This window comes from Mus pahari, chromosome 2 (assembly GCF_900095145.1).
Source record: "Mus pahari chromosome 2, PAHARI_EIJ_v1.1, whole genome shotgun sequence".
Lineage (NCBI taxonomy): Eukaryota > Metazoa > Chordata > Mammalia > Rodentia > Muridae > Mus > Mus pahari.
The window spans coordinates 56,067,860-56,090,793 of record NC_034591.1 but is presented as its reverse complement, the minus strand read 5'-3'; the positions used below and the strand labels follow the sequence as shown (position 1 = coordinate 56,090,793).

Here is a 22,934-nt window from a genome sequence, read left to right as displayed (position 1 = left end):
CACACACACACACACACACACACACAGTGCACAGTGTCTTATTGTTCACTAAAGAGATTATAAAATAAAACTAGTCTATTGCCAGTCTTGGAAAAATAAGTCACATAATAACAATAACCAAAGATTATTTCTGCACTTTCATATGACCCATAAAATGCCATTAACACAGTAGATGGAGGTCTACTATCAAGCAAGTTTCTATAGTCAATTGCTTCCTTGGGGTTGTTTAGGCAACATGATTGTCTTGACAGATGGTTATCACACATGTCTTTAAGTTTAACAGGGATCTTCCTAGTGTTGTGTAGGGATTTTGACTTATGTGAGATGAGGAGTATTCCATATTTTGAGCAAGTGTAATTACTGTTCCCTAGATCTGGGGAATTAATGGGTCTTAATTAAAGTCAGTTTGTAAGTTGATAGTATCATAGCATGCTAGCTCTATTTCTGTGTTTCACTTTAATGAATAATGGGATAATCATGCGATGTTAGAAGTGATGATGGAGAGAAACGGATCAGAGCTACGACTCATTGCCAAATGTACCTAAAGATAAAAATCACCCCATGCTATTGTAGGCCATTATTTGCCATGACCATTCTGATAAACTCAGTGACTGTAATGCCATGAGTGTTTCTAGGAACTGCCAGACAACCTGAAGATAGTTGTGTCAGTTATCACCAAGTGATGCAAACAGAAAAATTGGGTTTGGGCTCTACTTAAGATTATGCTTTAAAATTCTCTTGCTTTCACAACTCCAGTGTCATATCTAATAAGTGGCTATGGTGTCTGGTACGAAGAATGCTTCAATATTGTGAGAGACTATGTAACTTATTTACAGCTGTTGGTGAGCAATAATAAAATTATGCTTGCAACAATTAATACTGGTTTTTTTTTTTTTTAAATCTAGTGTTTCAGAAGCTTCACACAGAGTCCTTCATCAAGGAGTGGGGTATTTATCCTGACTTAGGTAGAAATCACCTTTTCCCCTTTCTCTTCATTCCCAGAAATGTCGTCCCAGCAATACCAGCAGCAACGTCGAAAATTTGCAGCTGCCTTCCTGGCATTGATTTTCATCTTGGCAGCTGTGGACACTGCTGAGGCCGGGAAGAAAGAGAAACCTGGTAAGCAGTGGATTCACAGAGAGATGCTTCACTGGGTGGTACGCATGCACCCGTGACTAGATGGTACCTATGCAGACCAGCTCCCTGCCTAGTCCCTCCTATCATTTCTAACTTCCTTTTAATTATTTAAAGAAATTCTAATTGACACTTGTCTTCTGTTATCTCATTATACTAATGAACAAATATGCCACAGTATAGTCATGAGTTGGCTGTGTAGCAGGGGGTCTATCTTAGTCTGTGATCTAGACCACATTTACATCATATCTTTTTATCAACCAGACAAAACCAGACCATCTATTTGCAATAAAATTGCTAGTCTGGCAACTATTACTTATAATAGACATTACTCCTCCTTTTCATAAACTACTTAGAACTTTTTAGTTTTACAGATATATCTGTTTTTATAATATTTAATACTCTCACAGATTCCATTGGAGACACACAAGACTTCAGATTCCATCTGAAGGGTGTTACTCAACCATTTGTTTCTGCATTCAAAGACCCAAGGAGTGAACTTAAGAGGAAGAAGGCTTTATTTCCCTTAGGGTTTCAGAGATGTCAGTCCATCACAGCTGGGATAGCGTAAGCAGAACAGCTCATGTCATGGTGTCTAGAAAGCATGTAGAGAGACAATGTCTTCACTCAAAAATATTTGTTTCTAAAAGCCAATGTCAATGAGTCACTTTGAACAGTCTCTATCACACACATAATTTAGTAGCCTTAGTCCCCAACCCCTGCATTTTCTTTCTCATTCTTACTCATGCATTGACTTGATCATTGCGAAGACATCTATAATATACCCACTGTCTTATGGGAGAATGCAGGTAGAGGTAAAAATCATAGATTCCACAATCAAGGTGCCAAGAAACAAACTTAATCATGTCTAGGAGTCCTGAACAGTTCTGTATGGCAATTGCTTTTTGTTTCCTTCTTTGCAGAAAAAAAGGTGAAAAAGTCTGACTGTGGAGAATGGCAGTGGAGCGTGTGCGTGCCCACCAGCGGGGACTGTGGATTGGGTACCCGGGAGGGCACTCGCACTGGCGCCGAGTGCAAACAGACCATGAAGACTCAGAGATGTAAGATCCCTTGCAACTGGAAGAAGCAGTTTGGAGGTCAGTCTCACCTTGTTCTCCTATTGCTTCAATCACTACTATAAAATAGTTTAGAAAATTTCTATCCAAAAATTTTCCAAGGCCAACTAATGTTTATATTAAATTAAATAAATGTATTTTCTTAGATGCCAGGTGACCAGGCAGTTTGCCTCTCCAATTAAGTACTAATGATATCAGGGACTAGATTTTTTTTGTATGTGTGTGTGTGTTTGTTTGGTTTGTCTTATACATTGTAGGGTTCTTAGCAACATCTTTAGCATCTACTTTTGCTTATATAGGCAAAAAAAATATGAACTGGTACTCACTCACCCAGTCATGGTCCCATCCCAGTCCATCGAATTTCCCACTTCACTGTCTACTTGCCTCCTTCCTCAGATCCCTTGTGATTACTCTTTCTTTTGATCCCTTCCCCTCCTCCACATACGTTTATAGATTCTCTCAGTGACTCCAACAGGCATTGTCACAGCCAACATTAATAGACTTTTGTCCCATTAATTCTAGTCACTTTCATGCTGTTCTCATCTCTGTCTACTTGAGACAAGTTCTCTCAACACTGCCAACTTAAATTCAATAATCAACATTTTCATCTTTAGCTTATTATTCATCACTTTCCATCTTTAACTATATGCATTCATCTACATAGAATCAAAACAAACAAACAAACAAACAAACAACCCTAACTGCCCAGGAAGAGAGTTTGTAAGCTATATCAACTGACATGTCTTTTGAGGAGAATATGTAGTAACAAGTAGACACTTGGAGAGATACCCAATTTCTCTGTCATACTAAGGAAACAGAGCTTGTAACTCTGGTGATGTATTACTATATGCCCATTAGAATGCTGGATTCAAAGTCTTATGATGCTGAAAGCCAGGTAAGATGCAAAGATGCAAGGTCACGGATTTACTGTCAGTGGAAACAGAAAAATAGCAAGCCATATTAAGAAAGAACATTACTTTTGGGAAGGGTTGCTTGTTATATGTTTGTATGAAACTAAATATTCAGCTTTTTAATGTTACTCATTAGTTTCTTTGGCTTTTTATCCTAAGAGAAAATAAAACATGTTTGTACAAAGCACTGTGTATGAATCCATAGCATTTGCATATATATATATATATATATNATATATATATATATATATATATATATATATATATATATATATATATATATATATATATATATATATATATATATATATATATATATTCTAGCCAAAAACTAGAAGCAATCTAGGCATCTTTCATCTGGTAACGGGATAAATAAACTTTGATATATCTATATCGTAGAATGTTATTTATATGTATAAAAGCACATTCTATTGATATACACAACTTAAGCTGGTTGCCAGAAATTTATGCTTAGCAAAGCAATAGCTAGTCTCAGCGCTGGAGAGGTGGCTCAGTTGTGAGGAGCATCTGTTGATCTTGCAGTGGATCTGAGTTTGGTTTTCAGCACTCACAACTATCAGTACTCCAATTCAAGAGGACCACTTACCATCTCCTAGTCTCGTGGGTAACAGAGTAGCCAGTCACAAACATTCACATAGTTTTACATTTCCCTTTATAGAATGAAAAGTGCCCAGGAAGAGATATGTGGTTGTAAGGAATTTAAACGATAAGAAAGCTATGACTGTATAAGACGACACCCGGGCCCCTTACACTGGGATCATGTATATTAATGGTGTTTTTCATATGCATTCACGCTGTTACAACTATACATGTTCATACATATAAAACTGAAAAGATCTCACTACACTCTTGGGATGTCCTTTTCACATCATAGACCTACAGTTATTCAAGATACCAAAATTAGGGGAAATTGGTTGAAGATTGTACAGAGTCTCTGTGTTATTTCTTATAACCTCATGTACTATGGCTTAGATACAACCCGTTAACATCAAAACAGTGTCCCTATTACTGCCACAATGAGCTTTGTTAAGGATTTTCCTTTCATTGTATTGTGTCATTTAGCTGAGTGCAAGTACCAGTTCCAGGCTTGGGGAGAATGTGATCTCAATACCGCCTTGAAGACCAGAACTGGCAGCCTGAAGCGAGCTCTGCACAATGCTGACTGTCAGAAAACTGTCACCATCTCCAAGCCCTGTGGCAAACTCACCAAGCCCAAGCCTCAAGGTAAGAAGCTGTCCTTCTGACAGTTTCAGTAGACTGACAAGCTCAGGTAGACCCCAAAGATTCTTGAACAGAAGGTAAAGTGAGTTAGGTTGGGACAGTAATTGAACAATGCCTGTTGGCTGAGCATACTGTCAGGAGGTCGCCTCCGAGCTCAAGTGAGCGTTCTCTGCATACATGAACAAGAATACAAGGAAATGCCGCCACAAAACATGGCAGTTAAGGTGGCTGCTGCTTGGGTAACTAAAGTCTGTTTTCCTAAATTTTAAATTGGGGCAAGATAAATAAACTTATGTTGTTTATAATACAGAAAACTTTAAATCAAACCTCTCTCAGGCTATTTATAATATAATTTTAACAGAATCAGGAACAATACAGTTTATATTTTTTATTTTTATATCTATCTATCTATCTATCTATCTATCTATCTATCTATCATCTATCTATCTATCACCTATCTATCTGTCTATCATCTATCATCTATCTATCCATCTATCTATCTATCTATCTATCTATCTATCTATCTATCTATCTATCTATCTATCTATGTATCTATAGAGAGAGTACTTGTTCCCAGAATGCCAGGCTGTACATTCATGCTGGAGATAGTAAAGCAAGACAAATATAGCCATCGTTTCATGCCAAGAGGTGGTAAATCCTTTCATTTCACGAGTATGAAGGACTGAATTCCGAGTCTCCCAAATCTCTATTTTCAAGTCTAACCCGACCCATATCTCAGAATGTGACTATAAGTATGGACTTTCAAGAGATAACTAAGTTCAAATGAAGTCATAGGAGTGGGTCCAAATCTAATGTAGTTGATTTTCTTATAAGAGGAGATTAGGAAACAGACACCCTCAGAGAGAGTGTCATCTGAGGACACAGGAGGAGAAGTGCCAGCCACAGAGAGAAGGTCTCATAAGAAATCAGGTCAGTCCAACACTTTGATCTCAGACTTACAGTCTCTAGAATTGTGAGGGAATGCATGCCTATTATCTTAGTTGCCCATGTTGTGGTTCTTTGTGTAGCTCCCCTTGACAATTCATGGCATAAGCTTCAATGAAATCCACATTAAAATACCCCCTTGACCTCTCCTTGTACTTGACTCTTAAAATAAACTCGAAAATTCATCCTGTCAGATTCATTGTAAGGAGAAATTCAGACATATGCTGGTGGTTAGCCAAAATAAGAAAAAGAACTTCCCCAAGAAGCTGAGAATGGCTAGTGGTTTGTACTGATGACAAGAGGGGCTTCTCTCCAGATGCCAAGCTTTTAATCTTTTGATGGAGTTGGCAATGGAAAGGGCCACTTCCAATCTCAGGACGGCTGGGTACCGTGAGACCTCAGATGCCGGATCTTAGGTTTTGGCTACCTTCCCGGAGAGCTTTACCAACTTTCTAAGTGTTACATATCTAGCCACAACCAGTTAAAAAGCAGGAGCCATTTTCAGAAATGGAAGAGTTCAGATATTCAGTCTTTAGATTGACTCATTCAAAGCAGCAACTGAAACAATGTGGCACCAAGAGAGAATTGAAAGGGAGAGAATGTAAGTTCTCTTTGCTCCCACACAGAGATTCTCTGCCTGGACTCTGTTCTAGAATTTTCCATGGGAACATAGAAAATTCCCACTGCCCAGACTTTAATCAGAGCCCCCAGGTCACCATTGATTCTATAAGGATGAATGATTCTCAGAAAATGTTGTTACACGGCTAAAATTGAAAAGCTCTCATGTTCTAGTATGAAATCCCCTGACAGAGATGATGTCCATATACACACCATCCCTGTGGCAGTATAGGAGAGTAAATGCAGATTGAAAAAAGAGGAGGAAGAGTCAGAAGGAACCCAGAGTGATGGTGAGGTTGATGAATATAAAAACTGTCAAAAAACAAACAAACAAACAAACAGAAAACCTTAGTAGACCACAACTGAAAAGAATCCTTATGGATATTCAGTAAAAATAGAAGGAGTCTCCATTTTAATTGGACTGTTGGATATTTCCGTTATTTTCCTTTTTATAACCTAGTGATAGTCGATGCCTTAATGGTTTTATCACATTCAGTTTTAAATATGGTGGTGAAAATAACTCAAGTGGCTAGACGTTCTATAAGGTTTATTCATATTATAAAATGAAGGCTAGTAACTAATTTACAATGGATTAGCCTGAGTGTACCTCATGTTCCATAATTCCATTTAAGGCATTTTATAGATCATAGGCCATCCAAATATAATCTTCTTCTTGTCCTAACAAGCCCTTGTTAAAAATAATCAATCTTTTACATCTAAAACAGTGAAAAATTTCATAAATGTCAGTTTTGTACTATATAGTCTGCATAAATAATAAATGTTACTGTACAAGATGAGCCGAGGAGATGTGTCAGACCAGAGATTTTTCAAAAATGGGTTACACAAACACATTCTTTGATGTGGGTTCTGTTTTGCTTTTGTTTTTGTTTGGTTGTTTTTTTTTTTTTTTTTTTGGTTTAACTAAAATGCATCCAGTGACACTTGGGAATTATATATTTTCATGCTGTTCCCAAATAACAGTACATCAATAGTGCAGCCTCCTCTTTCCTGTTTCTTCAGCAGCGAGAGAGCTCAGTTTCTTCATGTGTTGAAAAAGTAGATGCTACTAAGTCAGACCATCCGTGGTCATTATCGCAGTTGTTCTCCCTCCTGTGCTTTGTTCCAGGTACTGTACAGGTGCCATCTCATAAGGTCCCATGTAGCAGTATAACGAGGAGACAGACAGGCACTAGTTAATATCCTTTCCCAGTGGTGTAGCTCTCAGAAATAACAAAAGTAAGATTTGGCAAGCTCTTCGTTTGTACTCCCTTCTGTAGCCTGCTCATACATTACTGAAATCATAGTAATATGAGCCTAGTTCTGAAGTTTAATGTTTCTTTGATCTAAGAGAGAACAAGCTCTGTAAAGCCCCATGCCAGTGGTCTGAATGGCAGAAAATATCTGCTCCCTCCACACATAGACATTATCTGTAAGAGTTCTGGAAGCCATCAGGTATAGGATGAGTGTCAGGAGAATCAGGGCCTGGCCTATTTTGTTTTTCAGTGTGTCAATTGTGCCCGGAGCAAGACATATACATAGTAGATGATTAATAAATATTCACATGCTAAATAGATGCTAAAGTGGAGAAGGCTCTGCTATGAAGCACTCCAGAGTGTTATGGAAATACCAATATTTCTTTACCAAAGCATATTCTAAAATAGCATAGTATAAATGACTCTCTTCCTTCACTCAACAAAGCATAACTTATCAGTCCTTTCTCTTATTTTAATTCAAGAGGGCAGGGAGCAGTAAGAACTCACTAGTTTTAACTGGGGACTCTGCTAGGAGCCCCTTCCTCATTTAATTTGAATCCCAAAGCAATTCTGAGCAATAGCTTTTATTCATCCCAAGTGCTCTGAGCAAGCACATGCTCAGAGGTTTACTGGCTGTGCCAGAGGCTTCATAGCTTGAGTAAACCACAGACCGCACTCAGGTCATCTTCAGATGGTATGGGAGATGCCATCCTTGTCCTTGCCTCTTCAGTTGCACCGCGCCAGTTCCCATCTTGTCCACTCATGAAACGTCTATCATGTGAGGTACTCTGTTTTCTGTCTACACTCACCAAATGGCCGAGGAGCTTCTGGGAAGTCCGCTTTTATCTGATCTAGCCTCTATGTAACAAATGCATATAGCAAATATTTGAGAGCTCAGCCACTGCCATCCTCTCTGGAGTCTAACAGCAGGGGCTGGACTTCCAAGTTCTGTTCTCGTTTGTCATCTGGATACATGTCCTTTTCGTTTGTCATACGTGAGACCCACCTGAAAGGGACTTTTTTTTTTTTTTTTTTAAATAACTTTCAGACTTTTCTAAACAAATGGCAAAAGATATTGTGGCTTTGTGGAGAGCTGGTGATCATTAAAACACATTTAATTATTTAAAATATTTGAACCTCTGAGCTTATAGCCTCAGTCCCATCTCCTTTGTCATCAGCTATGTCATTGAACACACAGTCAAGGCCTGTTTGGTCTTGTTTTCATTTCTTTGTTTAGAGAGCTCTTTTATTACTCTCTTACAGTTTAGTTCAGCTCTTGTGTTAATGTGACAACTATGTAATTAAATTTCAAAATGGAACATGGTTTTTGATAGGACCTTGAACACTCACTATTAAGTAGAGGAAAAACTGGACACTATCTTTGAGACCTGACCGTTGCTAATTAGGTAAAAGTTTAGAATAGCTGATTAAAAAACAAATGGACCTAGAAAGTCTTGAGTTTCCATATCCATCTGAACAACTGCAAAACTGCTAATTATTACATTCAGGCAAGAATTGCATTAAAATTCATTCCAGCTCATTCTGGCAAACCATCCTTTTAAAATGTAGAAAGGATACTAGCTGCTGCTCTGTCAACGTTAATGCAAATCCCATCCTTCAGGCTGGGACCACAATCTCAATGACATAGGGTATCTTCTTGAATCTCATTATTTAAGAATTCCCACATTTGCATATGGGGAGCTCACTTAACCCAACAGAACTTCATAAGACATATCCAGAGGAAGAGAGGAGCAACAAGGGGATATAAATGGTATATAAAATGGGTATCATTTTCCTAGGGGTCCATCCAGGCAGTGTGACTTTGAGAACCTACAGAGATAATCCGAATTTAGCTAATTATTACCAGCCTTGCAGTGAAGACCCAGACAATTAATATATTGGAGACTAAAGCTTTTATTTGTTTGGGAAACAAAACCATTTTAATTAATGAAGGTTAATTTAATCAGGAAAACCCTGTATCTGCCAGTGATTTTAGGTGCTTCAAGGTCCACACCAGTTGGCTAAGCATAAGGGAGATTCTTCAAGGGTATTATATAGTTCAAAGACTCTCCAGGAGACCAAAAGATCTGGCTTGGATAATGCAAGGCCGGTAACAATGCAGCCAAAGGCAACAGACCCAGGGAAAGTATCTAACCACCCCACATGGGGTTGTTTTAGCAAAAACCTTCTGCTAATATTAACTCTTGCTCAGCACATGTAATGCAATAACTCAAAGCCTGGAAACTCCTTCTTAGCTTTCTCACCACCAGACCCTTCAATTCCTTTTTGTGGGAATATTCAATATCTCCAAATTTGGTCCCTGATGTGCGTTACTCATGTATGCCCCCCATATGCATTTAAACACTCCGGCTTGATAGATATTAAACCGAAATCAGAATCTTGTTGCAAGGGAGTCTGGGAAATACAGTTGGTTGTTCAGATTAGACCTATAAACAGAGGATGACCTGCTGCAAGAGTCCTGAATTAGCATTTAGTGGGATGATCTTTCCGAGTGGGCAGGAGTGGCACAATGTGTTGAAGTCTAGCATCCTTCTCTTCTTGCAGTAGAGGAGGTATTGTTGCCATTTCATGGAGACAGCAGTGCCTGCCTAGAGAGGTTTTGTGCAAGACAATGGATATATTTACAATAGAGTTAAGCCTCTCCTTCTTGAAACAATCATTGATTTTTCTCTCATGGGACTAATTGAGTTGTATTAACAGTGGAAAAAAAAAAAAAAAAAAGGAAATCAAGTTCCCCCTTGCAGATGACTCTTTAGAAAGAACCACAGCAAAGAACTCTGGGGATTTTCTGAGTCTTGTTTCTCCAAGATCTCCTTAAATGTTTAAACCACTGTGGAATTAGAGGATAGCTGCCCCCTGAGAGGTTTTGCTAGAGCCTGACCAGTACAGATGCGGATGCTCTCAGACTGAGCACAAGAGCTTCCCCCCCCCCCCACACACACACAAAGGAGTTAGAGGAAGGACTGAAGGAGCTGAATGGGTTTGCAACCCATAAGAAGAACAACAATATCAATCAACCAGACCCCCTAGAGCGCCCAGGGACTAAGTCACTAACCAAAGACTACACATGGAGGGTCCCATGGCTCCAGCTGCATATGTAGCAAAGGACTGCATCAATGGAAGAGTTCCTTGGTCCTGTGAAGGCTCAATGCCCCAGCATAGGGGAATGCTAGGGTCATGAGGTGGGAGTAGGTAGGTGAGCACCCTGATAGAAGGAGGGGAAGGGTGATAGGATAGAGGGTTTGAAGAGGGGAAATCAGGAAGGGGGGTAACATTTGAAATGTAAATAAATTAAATAACCAATCATAAAAAAAAAGAAAAGAAAATGACCTGGACAAGCAAAGGTTCTAGGAGGGATGATGGTCCTACAGTTTGCCTCATCGTTGTGAATGGTGCAGACAGGAAACAGACATGATCCTTTAGCTAGAGGAGACTGGGACTTCCACTTGTGTGGGAGCTCCAGGAAGCTGTGGGTTTTCTGTAGGTTGCAAATGACATTGATTATTGTTCTAGACTATTCGCATACTTTGAGTTATGCCATATGTGGCAATTTCTTCTTGTTGCTTTTTAAATTACATGCATCAGTAGTATCTTGAAGTTCATTTAGGACTTGCTTAGTTGACAAGGTGGTCATTGGTTTTTTGAGTTTGTCTGACATTATATACTTGTCCAAAATGTTCCCAGGATGCTCCATGGTGGAAGTATAAAGTTAGATGTCTATCCTGCAGATGGTTGAGGAGATGGATGGACGTTGGTCTGCTAGCTCTGCTACGATCCACAATATGCTGCCAGGTTCTTTATGAATTTCTCTACTCATGATATTCCCCCTCCTCCCCCCATCCCACCCCATCCCCTTCCCCAGCTTCCAGCTCTTTCTAAAAGTTTTCCATCACCTTGCTCTGTCTGGGCCAGCTGCCTAGCTTTCTCTTAGGTTCGATGATTCATCTTTGTAGATCAAAAGAATAGCCACTGTCTAAAAGCCAGGCTCTGTTGTGCACAGTGTGCAGCTTTTGGCAGCAGACTATTGAATGGGGAAATGGGTCAGTAAAGTGATATTCCCAGCATCCTCCATGCTCTCTGCCCTAAATAGATTTCTTTAATATGTTCTTTTGAAGATGAAAGAAGTTCCTCAACATCTTTTCCCACTTTATTTATTTATTTATTTTTTTGGAAGGGGATGCTGTCATCCAGCAGGAAGATGAATAGTTTCCCTGAGCATACAGACTTCCCTAGGCTCTGGGAATTTTAACAGTGTAGAGAGCATGTATAGCATAGAGCCTCTATACAGAATGACTCATGACCTGCCTCCTCTGCCTCCACTCTGACTGGAGACCAAGGTGATGAGGACCACAGTTCTTCCACTTGATCAGCAGAAGAGGCAGCAGGAGGTATTATAGAACTTGAGTTCTTCATGATCAGAGAGAAGCCCCTTTTCTCAGCTCAGTTCTGGCTCAGATTTTTCATTGTATTGCTATTCTTCTTATGGAAATCTTTGACAGCACCTATGGTTTCATTTCCTACTTATAATATTATACCCAGTGCAATGCCTGCTTCTGTTCCTTCATGTCAAAGTGATGTGTTTTGTCCTCCCAATGCTGACAGTAAATACCACATAGCCTTGTTGTTGAGATCAAATGATTATATGTAGTACATATACATGAAATTCAAAAAAGGTGAAAATATTATTTTAAAATACAAAATAAAAATGCAGACCCTAGGTGATATGCTTGATAAATGTGCAGTATTTTTGAGATGATTTTCCTGCTTTCTGTTAATATAGGTATTTTTGTGTATTTATTTATTTCTTTATCTATCTACTTATTTATTTATTTATTCAATTATTTAAAGGCCATATGACTGTGTGGGACATACTGGCCTAGAACTCACTGTGTAGCTCAGTTTGGCCCTGAGTTCACAATTCTCTTATCTTACTCTTCTTAATGGTAGTATTGCATGGCATAGTTGGCCACCATGGTCAACTTTATGATGGCTCAAAATCTCTTCTGTCAGAAGGCTTGTGGTGACAGCAGAAGTAACTGTAGCTATGAGTTACCTACTCATGCAGTTCATAGCTTAGTGAAGTGTGTATACATGATACCCCTGAAGAGGCATAAAGTCCTGCAACATCCAGTTGTACAGATGGGGAAGCCAAAGCTTTAGAGATGTTAGGTACTTGGGACAGGATCCCATCATAACAAGCAGAGCTGGGGACTTGCACATGTGACTGTTTGAGTCTGGATTTCTTGTATTTCAAGTGGTCCTATATATTCAACACAGATTCCATGATTCCTATGCAAAAATGGTAATGCATTCCAGATATAACCTAAATCTTTACCAGCCTTCACAATAATCTTCCTGCCTGGACTTTTTCTGATCTTTGCCCCACAGATTGTCCATGTGCTCTGTACCAGTCAAGCCAATCTTCCAGACTTCAAGAGATAGGTGAATGGGGCTTGTCCAGATTGAATGGATGAAAGAATGGAGGATATATATAGCTATACTGTCTTGGCCTGTGTCTTAGTCAGGGTTTTTATTCCTGCACAAACATCATGACCAAGAAGCAAGTTGGGGAGGAAAGGGTTTATTCGGCTTACATTTCCATACTGCTGTTGATCACCAAAGGATGCAGGACTGGAACTCAAGCAGGTCAGAAAGCAGGAGCTGATGCAGAGGCCATGAAGGGATGTTTTTTACTGGCTTGCTTCCACTGGCTTGCTCAGTCCACTCTCTTATAGAACCCAAGACTGTCAGCCCAGAGATGGCACCACCCACAAGGGGCCCTCCCCCACTTGATCACTAATTGAGAAAATGCCTTACAGCTGGATCTCATGGAGGCACTTCCCCAATTGATGCTCCTTTCTCTGTATTAACTCCAGCTGGTTCAATTTGACACAAAGCAATCCAGTACAGCCTGGCTCATGTAGGCTGTTCATGCACTGATTTCCAGTCTGTGCTGAGACACCACTGTTCAAAGCTCACCAGGAAGAAGGGTCTCTTGAGTGTTTAGATCTTGGCCTTATTCAAGAAATTTTGGTCCTATTTGCAAAGGGAGACCTAAGAACAAGGAACTATAAATACTTGTGGTGTTTACTCCACTCGATGTCTGCTCTCATCTCCTTGGATAAATTCCACACTTGGGAGGCTCATTAGCCGTGCACACAGAACACTATATAATAATAAGTATTCAGAATGACAGCATAATAGAACAAAATTCATAGTGAAAACTTATTGTGCTGAGGATCCTGGGGTTTTCCTCCCCTGAAGGATTTTTATTTCTTCCTTCTACTTTCTGAATCAAGAATTAATTCTTGTATTCTTTGTAGCTTATTGGCGTTTCCCAAATATCATAAAAGTAGTTTAATTCATTGGATATTTGATATATGACAAGCCTTGTGCTAATTCATCAACATGGCTTCTCTCTCTTAATCCTCACAGCAGCTCAAAGCTGTTTTACCATATTTTACAGTCTAGGAGTTACAATTTGTTTAAGTTTACTCTGTCAGGGAATGGCAAAGCTTGAAACAAACATTGAGATTTCCACACCAAGAACTCCCAGAAGAATTTTTTAAAATATAAGATTTATAAAAATGAAATCAATAATCTGTTTTTCTTTTTGGTCTTGTTTTTTATGATAATTCAAAACAGCCAGACACATCTCTTTGGAGCCATTTATGATTGAGTCCTATTAAACAATTCCTGGCTTAATGTTTCTCCTTGCATAGTAATTGCATTGAAACCAAATGTCAACTTTCAGTACTGTATTTATCCAACTGGGGGCCTACAGTGGGGTGCAGTAGATCATGCCACCCTGCCACACCAGTGGCCTCCCAGGCAGGACCAATTCGTCTCTGCTCTGCTTTGAGATCTATGCAGGCTCTGTTGCCTGTCCAGGATGTGAGGCACAGCTGTCCAGGTAACAAGCGATGTCAGGAGGGACTTGTCCACACTCCCAGCCAGCCCACTCCATTCTGCACTGATGCAAAGCTGTTGGGAGCCTGTGGGGAAATCAAAGCAGACTGGCTGGTGTTCAGCATACAGAGGAAGCGAAAGGAAAGGGAATAAACAAAGGCTTTTCCTAGAAGAGTAAGCATTAATCATGGAAAAGCTCACCGGAAATCCAAAGGCTGGGAGCAGGTGAAAGTATTCCTGCGGTGTCCTGCTTAGACACACAGAACACATATTAAAGTGTTCATAATAACCACTCTGTAAGACAATCTAAACCTATTTTCATTCTGGAAAGAAAAATAGAAGCTCTTATTTTTCAGACTTTCATCTAGACACACAAGATTAATAAAGTCAGTGGTTGTGAGGGGTACTGTCAAGAGAGTGTGAAGGATTCAGGGAGAGGGATTAAGGTCTCGTCTTCGCTCTGCTACAGATGGATACTGGACTCTCAGCTGCTTGGAACAGGGAGTGCCAGCATGAAGATGGCCGTACAAGATGAATGTCATGTGTTTGTGTGACTAAAATCGAACACAAAATCTAACATTTTCTAGTGTTAATATTGTGAGTTAAATACAAAAATCATAGATGTGACTGTGGTGTTTTCATACACACATGGCACTGTGATTTGCTTATTCCACTTGTTATCTCCATTGTCACCTTTCCTATCTCTTTCTTGTCACCTCCCACCCTCAAATAGTCTCCCTTGTCTTTATGTCATAAGTCATATGCCTATGTATATAGATCTGGATTCTACATATGGCAGAAAACATTCAGTAGTTCTCATTCTCCCTTTCTGCATGCTTCTTTTTATTTTAATGTGCTTATGTGTACACATGCATATGTATATGTGTGTGTGTAATAGATGGGTGTTGTGGTTAGGTGTCTTTTTCATTAGCTTCTCTACCTTGCCTAGACAGGATCTCTTGCTGAACCAGGATCACCAATTAGGCTGGGCTGGTTTGTCAGTGAGCCTCTTTGTTTTGCCTGTGTTTCCAACATTACCCATGCTGGGGCTACAGACACACACTGCAGAGCCCATCCTCACAAAGCTCATCCAAGCTCACGTGTTTGTACTCTTGCAACAAGCACTTTGCCTGTTGATCCATCTTTTCAGCACCAGACTCTGTTGTTCACAGTACCAATTAGATATGTTTACAATAAAATTTCTTCTGAAATAAGCAAGAAGCATATATTTTCACCCTATAGCAGATCTTAAGGCTATACATACATTAGCTGGTCTGACACTAATTCAGTGGGGTCTTTGTTTCCTAGAGGTACTTTAAGAAAACATTCCAAACTCAGTACCTTCAAAAACATGCATGCATTACTTCATGTTTCTTGAGGCTGGACTGAAAAAGGCAAGGTCTTCATAGACTGGTGTCTTCTGACGCCTCTGCATTTGGCTTGTAGATGGATGCTACTCCCCTGTGTTCTCACTGTGCTTTCATTGTCTCTTCTATCAACACCAGTCACCAGATTCAGGTTACATTTTAATTTAATTAATCTTTCTGCCTCCAGATATATCAATAACAAGAGATACAAAGATTCGGATTTAAGCATAGATTTAGTGTAACACATTTAGCCTATAATACTTCATTTCATTGAGGTCTATAACTTTAAAAAAATAATTTATATTTACTCTTCACTCATATATTATATCCTGACCAGTTTCCCCTCCAGTATCCCTCTTCTCCAAGTCCCCCTCCCCCTTCCATTCCCATATACTCCTGCTCCTTTTCTATGCAGAAAAGGGAAGTCCTCCCATGGAGATCAACCAAGCATGCATATCAAGTTGCAGTAAAACTAGCCACCTCTCTTTATATTAATGCTGGACAAGGCAACACAAGGAGGAAAATAATCCCAAAAGGAGGCAAAAGACTGAGAGAGACAGCCTCCACTCCCAATGTTAGGTATTCCACAAGAAGACCAAGTTACACAGCTGTAACATATACAGAGGACCCAGGTTAGCCCCATGTAGCTTCCCTGGCTGTCAGCTCAGTCTCTGTGAGTCCCTATTGTCCCAGGTTAGTTGATTCTGTGAATTTTCTTTCTTTCTTTTTATCTTTTCTTTTTTTAAAAGATTAAACACACACACACACACACACACACACACACACACGCACGCACGCACGCACACGCACACGCACATGCACACACAAACTATTGCTCTCTTCAGACACTAGAAGATGGCATTGGATCCCATTACACATGGTTGTAAGCCACCATGTGGTTTTGGGGAATTGAACTCAGGACCTCTTGAAGAGCAGTCAGCACTCTTAAACACCAAGCCAACTCTCCAGCCCTCTGTGGGTTTTCTTGTGGTGTCCTCTACCCCTCTGGCTCCTACAATCCTTCCTCTCCCTCTTCCTCAAGACCCCATGTCTATAATTTTTTAAAAGCCAAGAAAAATCCATATGGAAGCATACAAGGAACAATTATTCATGTTATAATTTAGTATGCAAAAATCTTCACATCCTAAAGTTTAAGCTTCTCATTTTGTGAATCATATTTTTCCCCCCCACTGGTCACATGATATTAAAGTATTAGCAGGTATGGCAGTAAAAAACTGTGATGAGCTCATTGGAAATGTGACATTTCTACCAGAACCAATCTATATAATCACCTATCATCTATAACACGGCAAATGTCCTGAGTTCTCATTTCAGAAGTAGGATAGTAAATATTGACACATCTTCCCTATTGTGTCGGGGTGGAAGATGTCAGTAGGGAAGCCACTGCTGAGTGTAAGACCATGATGTTGGCCGACAGACTCGGGAAGGCAAAAAGAGACTTGCTGAAAGGGAGAAAGCCAAATACTTCTTTCTCATCTCTGCTAGTGATTAGGTGTAGTTAAGATATGGGAATTACGCAAGTAAATCAGTGAAAGGATAATTAGATGTGTCCATTTTCTACCTGGTAGACGCAAGTGTCAAGCCGGTCAGTGTCCCTGACACACCGCTCTTCCGCTGACTTGCACCGACCGTGCATAGAAATGCATTCGAAAATCACTGAGAAAGCAATGAAGACCTCATCTACCCCACTCCCAAAAGGATGTGGGATGTTGGGAGGGAAAAGAGACTGGGATGCTTGTAGAAAGGGATCTTAAACTGTACAAAGTAAACTTGGCTTATAATATTTTATTTGGCACTATCATCAAGTCACACTATTTTATGCCATTTGATTATTTGTTTACAATAGTTTACTGGTCTGTGCATGAGCTCTTTTGGTTACCTAACCTCTTTATGGACTTTTATTAACTTTCCTCTATTTGGTTGCCATAAATAATCTTCCTGTATTGTACTACTCTGTACACTATTTAATAGGTTATACATTATTAATCATATTAACAGAGCATACATCATTTACTATATTACTTTGTAATAGTTTAGCATCTAATATATAAATTATATAATCTAAGTGGAACTATGTGAAGATTTAGTGAAAGTCATCATTTTGGACAGCCTGGGCAACTAGAACCTGGATCAAGACAGAGAAAAGAGTCATGCAGTCATGATTCCACAAATCTCAGCATCGGTTTTGAGGTGCAGTGTGCAGAATCATACATGTCTTATGAGTGAGGTAGCTCATTCTTAAGTGTCAGTGAGTTGTTTGAAATATGTCCACCAAGCCTAGAAAGGATCTTGATGATAACCAGGCTCCCAGATTCGCATACGCTATGCTTTTTCTGTATAGTGATAGCTCTTGTGCCTTTGGTGAGTTCCTGTCATTTACTGAACTGTGTTCACAAAGCAAACTCACTATTCCCCTGAGCTCTAACTGGGCAGTGTGAATGTTTGGGACTTTTATTTTTATCCCTAAAAAGGAGAGAGAGAATGACGTATTTTTATTCTTGTCATTGATTTCTCCCACTGCTTTACTGAATCAAAGCTACTTAGCTCAAGCCAACAGGAAACAGAGGCTGGTCTTTGACATCATTTCTTCTCATACGTTCCCTGCAGCTATGTGAGATAGAAGAACCCTCTTCGTTCTTCTCATGGCTAGTCATAGGCAGTGTTCTATTGCTGTGAAGAGATCCCATGATCACTGCAACTCTTATGAGGGAGAACATTTACTTAGAGATTACAGTTTGGGAGATTTAGTTCATTGTCATGGCAGGAAGTATGGCAGTGTGCAGGCAGACATGGTGCTGTAGGAGCTGAGAGTTCTACCTCTGGATCTACAAATTGTAGAAAGAGAGAGACACTAGACCTGAACTGAGCATGTGAAACCCCAAAATTTATCCCTAGTGACACACTTTCTCCATCAAGACCACACCTATTCCAACAAGACTACATTTCTTAATCCCTGTGAAGTATAGCCACTCCCTAGTGACCAAACATTCAAATGTATGAGCCTATGGAAGCTATTCCTATTAAAGCCATCATATGGTCCTTCTTCTCTCTTGTCATTTTTGCTAAGAACCTTAGACAAACCCGGTCCAGAAAATTCAACTCTACCACTCAGTGGTAAAGTATTGGTTCTTAAAGTCTTTAAATGGTTGTCTCTCTCTCTCAGGGCTGCCTTCTTCTCCCAGATTTTCCTGATACAGAAAACACATTAGAAGTTTATTCTGCCAACTGCATAGCAGTTGTTCCTAAACATCTGTGGAGAGAAGAGGAAAAGATGATTCATGGCCTTTGATTATTCAGCTTTGAGAAACAAATCCACTGTGATAGGATTCCATAGAAACCACTGATAAGAGTTTAGATTAGAATGTACAAGCAGTTAAGTTGCCAATACAGATGTGGAGCTTTAAAACACCTTATTGTTCTTTCTAGTAAGATCATTTCCCAATAATCCATACTCAGACAAAAATTTAAATGCACCTTGATTTGAAGGTAAAAATAATAAGATATGATGACAGCAATCCAAATGAACTAAAGACAAAGAAATGTTTAAAAGTGGGATACTTTATTTCATATCAGGGAATATTATTTGGTTATATTTTAGAGTTTATACAAGTGGCAAAGAAAGTAGATTCAATGGATATTTTTAGATTTATTTTTTTTATGTGTATGGGTGTTTTGTCTACATGTCTTCTGTGAAACATGCATGTGTCTGATGTTCACAGTGGTCAGAAGAGGCATCAAATTCCTGGCAATGGAGTTATGGATGATTGTGTACTACTCTCTGGATGCTAGGAATTGAACCTCTATCCCCTGCAAGAGCAGCAAATACTTTAACCACTGAACCATCTTTCTAGTACTCAACAACTTTCAGTACATTCCTAATAAAAACAATAGGAACAATAGGAAATAGTATAAATAGAACTTGCCAATAATCATGTTTCCATATTGTGAAATGATTGATAACTCCTGTTGACATGTAAATGCTTCTAGATTGTTTACATATACTCATGTTTCAAAACAGAAAAGTTATTAATATTTCTAAGAATCATGAAATAACACATAGAAGGAATTATCTTTTTTTCATATTGCATAGTATATATAAACATTTTTCTTCTTAGTAATTCATTCTCCTTGTTGATACTCTCTTTTATAGCACAGGAATCTGCTGTGTATTTGCTGTAAATTAGCAAAAAAAAATAGGTCTTAGGCATGATCAATGGCATAACTATCAACATAAATGCTACCATAAAATACTTAAAATTTAAAAGATACACATAGAGCAATTCCCAAAACAATTAAAAAAAAAACTTTTGTAATACTAGTTCTTTGAAGACACAGTTGTGTTCCTTCCTTTACTGCATATGAAGATCTCAAGCTACATCTGATCTATAGTCGAGATAGCATGCCTATTTATTTCTCATTGAAAAAAACAATGACTGTTTGTAGTGAAGTGGGATCTTAGAGGTCATCATCACATTCAGTATTCCCAATAGTCTTCAGTAAGGAGGCAGGTTTTATTTTTGCCAATTGGCAGGAAACAGATGCAAGTGGACTGATTTCCCCCACATATGTACATTGGGCATTGACATGAACCAGTGCTGTAAGATAGCACCTGCCTTTTAATGTGCTCTTAACAAAATTCACTATGTTTCTGCATGGAGTGAAAAAAAAAAAGACGGCCCAGGATGTGTTGTGATATAGTTCGTATTAAGTCCCCCCATTCTTCTCATTTCCCTTGTCTTTCCTATTGGTAGTTGGTATACTTTGCAGTAATTTCATTAGTTCAGAGACCATAATAATGATAGGGTTTATACTTATGATTCATAGCAATAGGAGGTGTTTAAAATTTTACCATTTTGTTGGAAGGTCTTAGGATTTTATAAACACTTTTCAACATATTGTAAATACAATGGCATCTCTAATCCTATTGTGCAAACAGTTTTGTTTTGTTTTGTTTTGTTTTTGTTTTTGTTTTTTGTGTTTTTTTGTTTTTGTTTTGTTTTGTTTTGTTTTTTTTAACAGTGTCACTATCACCTCATATCTCTATCCCAACTAAGAACACGTTCCTCTATGAACTTAATCATCAGCTAAGGGATGGATGGAGGTTTGCAATCCCAGGAAGCTAAAATAGCAAGATGTAGCTGACGTGCGCTTGGTTTTGTATTGTCTACATGAGCCCAGATTACATTTAAAATGTATGGAGCAGAGATGTCCCGTAGGCATCACTGAAGAGATAGAACATGTCATTCATCTAGCAGGTATCCCTTTGTCTCACATCTTTCACAGTTGTTCATTTCCTGGCAGACATCTCTGCCTCGCAGTCTCAGTTCAAGTGGAGAAAAGCTCCAGGCTGGGATTCGAATTAACATTTGTCCTGCCATGCTACTTGTTTCTGTTCAATGTTAACTAAGGTGCCCTACTTTACACATCAGTGTCTGGATCTTTCTGGCTCTTCATGCTTTGCTGAGTGGCCATCATGAAGCAATGAGTGGTGACCCTTGTGCTCAAATCAACCCTTCTTCTTATGGTGGTTACCTTGCAAGACTACTGAAATGAAATGCGCATTACCTACAGAGTTTATTCAGGCCTTTCTCTAAGAAAACAATGTTAATCTTCCAAATGTGACCCACTAGGTTTTCATTATCAGGAAAACAGAGACAGTAAGAAGACTGAATAGAAAAAATGATGGGGTCATTTGGCACAAATCCTCATGGGTTAGTGGATCTAGTATAGAGCAGGTTGCTACCCTCCATGTGTTTTACCCAACTCTCTATGACCCTCTAAACAAAACTCCATCAGTCTACACACTGTATGGTCCATAATTCTCCTATAAAGAGCTACCTGAATCTGTTATCAGTGGGTGAAACCCAGACTGGACGCACTTTGGAACTGTTTGCTCAGAAGGAAACAAAACAAGTGAATGCTAATGACTGTTTCAGTGGAGGGGCTGGGAGAAGAAATGGAACTAAGCAGGCATCCCAAAGCCATCCATCATGCAGAGGCCTGGTTTCCTCCCAAGTGAGGCCAACCTGCTGCATATGATTCTAAGAGGACACCCTCACGCGATGCTTAACATTCCAAATTGAGACAGCCAGCAAGATAACAAGATGTTTAGCTATGTACATGGGTAGGCTGTGATCTTGCTTATCCTTATAGACAGTTCTCTAGTTCATCTGTGGGCACATGCTCACACATACTGACAACTTATCAAGAGCAAATAAATAGTTGTCTGTTGACCTTGGCCAACTCTAAGAAAAATGGCTTTCCTATTATATTGATTATTACCTTGACACTATTTTCTTCTCTCTCTCTCTCTCTTTCTTTTAAATTGCAGCGGAATCAAAGAAGAAGAAAAAGGAAGGCAAGAAACAGGAGAAGATGCTGGATTAAAAGACGCCACCGACTGTGGACCAGGAAAAGGGCATCAGCAAACAGAATCAGTTAATTATTCCATTTATACCTACTGTAGGCTTTTTATTCAACAGTTATCTGTAGCTTAAGTACACGATAGGCAAAAACAAAGAGAAAAGAAATGTTTTTGTAGTAGTGGTTTTTTGTTTTTGTTTTTTTGGTTTTTTTTAATGTATACCATAGTACCAGTAGGGGCTTATAATAAAGGACTGTAATACTATTTAGGAAGTTGAACTGTAGTACTGATAGGAGGTAGGATTGAGGTAAGTTTTTGTTGTTGTTGTTGTTTTGTTTTTGTTTCATTTTGGTTTTGTTTTGTTTTTTGAAGTTATGTGATATTTCACATTTAAATCTTTTTTTCTTTTTACATTTTTTCTCTTGTGCATCAATTTAAATGTTACAACCATGTAAACTACTTCTCTTGCTAGAGAGATTTTCACCTAGACTTTTTTTTCCCAATTCAGAAAAAAAATACACACTAAATAAAGCAGCAATAAAATATAAATCATTCTATTGGAGAGAAATGCATTGTTTTCTGCCAGTGGATGTTTTCTTTGAAAGTTAGCAAACTGAGAGAAGAGAAGCAGAACAACGATGTAGTGAAATGTTGATCTTTGTTTTTTAAGATAAGAATGAAACATGAAATCCTTTCACTTTGGCAGAAAAACATTTGTTTTCTTGATGAAATTATTTTTACATCTGAGGAAAAAAATCTAGGAAAATAAATCCAAGTGATGCTGAATTAAATGTGCTTTGTGTACAATGATTTCATATTGTAATTTTCCTTTGCCAACCCTGTTGGGAAAGTCCATCATTATGGGCATAAAGTGTTCCTCAAATGTTCTTCCTTCTTTTTCTTTTTCTTTCATGCTTCAGGAACTCAGACAGGCTGAGCACCCCTAAATACCAAATCTGACATGTTCCAAAGCCCAGACAGTTTTGTGCACAGACTTGACCTCACACATGGAAGATTCCACTCTCCATCCTAGGGATACTCAGAGTCAAAATGCAGGCATGTAGAATTATGTT

At 38.9% G+C, this 22,934-nt stretch overlaps 1 protein-coding gene across 2 annotated transcripts in view; it reads left to right on the top strand.

Annotated features, from left to right (window-relative positions):
• Positions 1-22,652, top strand: part of Ptn (pleiotrophin) — an 86,187-nt gene extending 63,535 nt beyond the window's left edge. For both annotated transcript variants that reach the window (XM_021190443.2, XM_029535400.1), the window contains exons 2-5: positions 1,003-1,119; positions 2,058-2,231; positions 4,205-4,366; positions 21,829-22,652. In XM_021190443.2, coding sequence (XP_021046102.1) covers positions 1,005-1,119; positions 2,058-2,231; positions 4,205-4,366; positions 21,829-21,884 — 507 coding nt within the window. In that variant the 5' untranslated portion in view covers positions 1,003-1,004 and the 3' untranslated portion in view covers positions 21,885-22,652. The remainder of the gene's footprint in view (positions 1-1,002; positions 1,120-2,057; positions 2,232-4,204; positions 4,367-21,828) is intronic.
• The last annotated feature ends 282 nt before the right edge of the window (positions 22,653-22,934 follow it).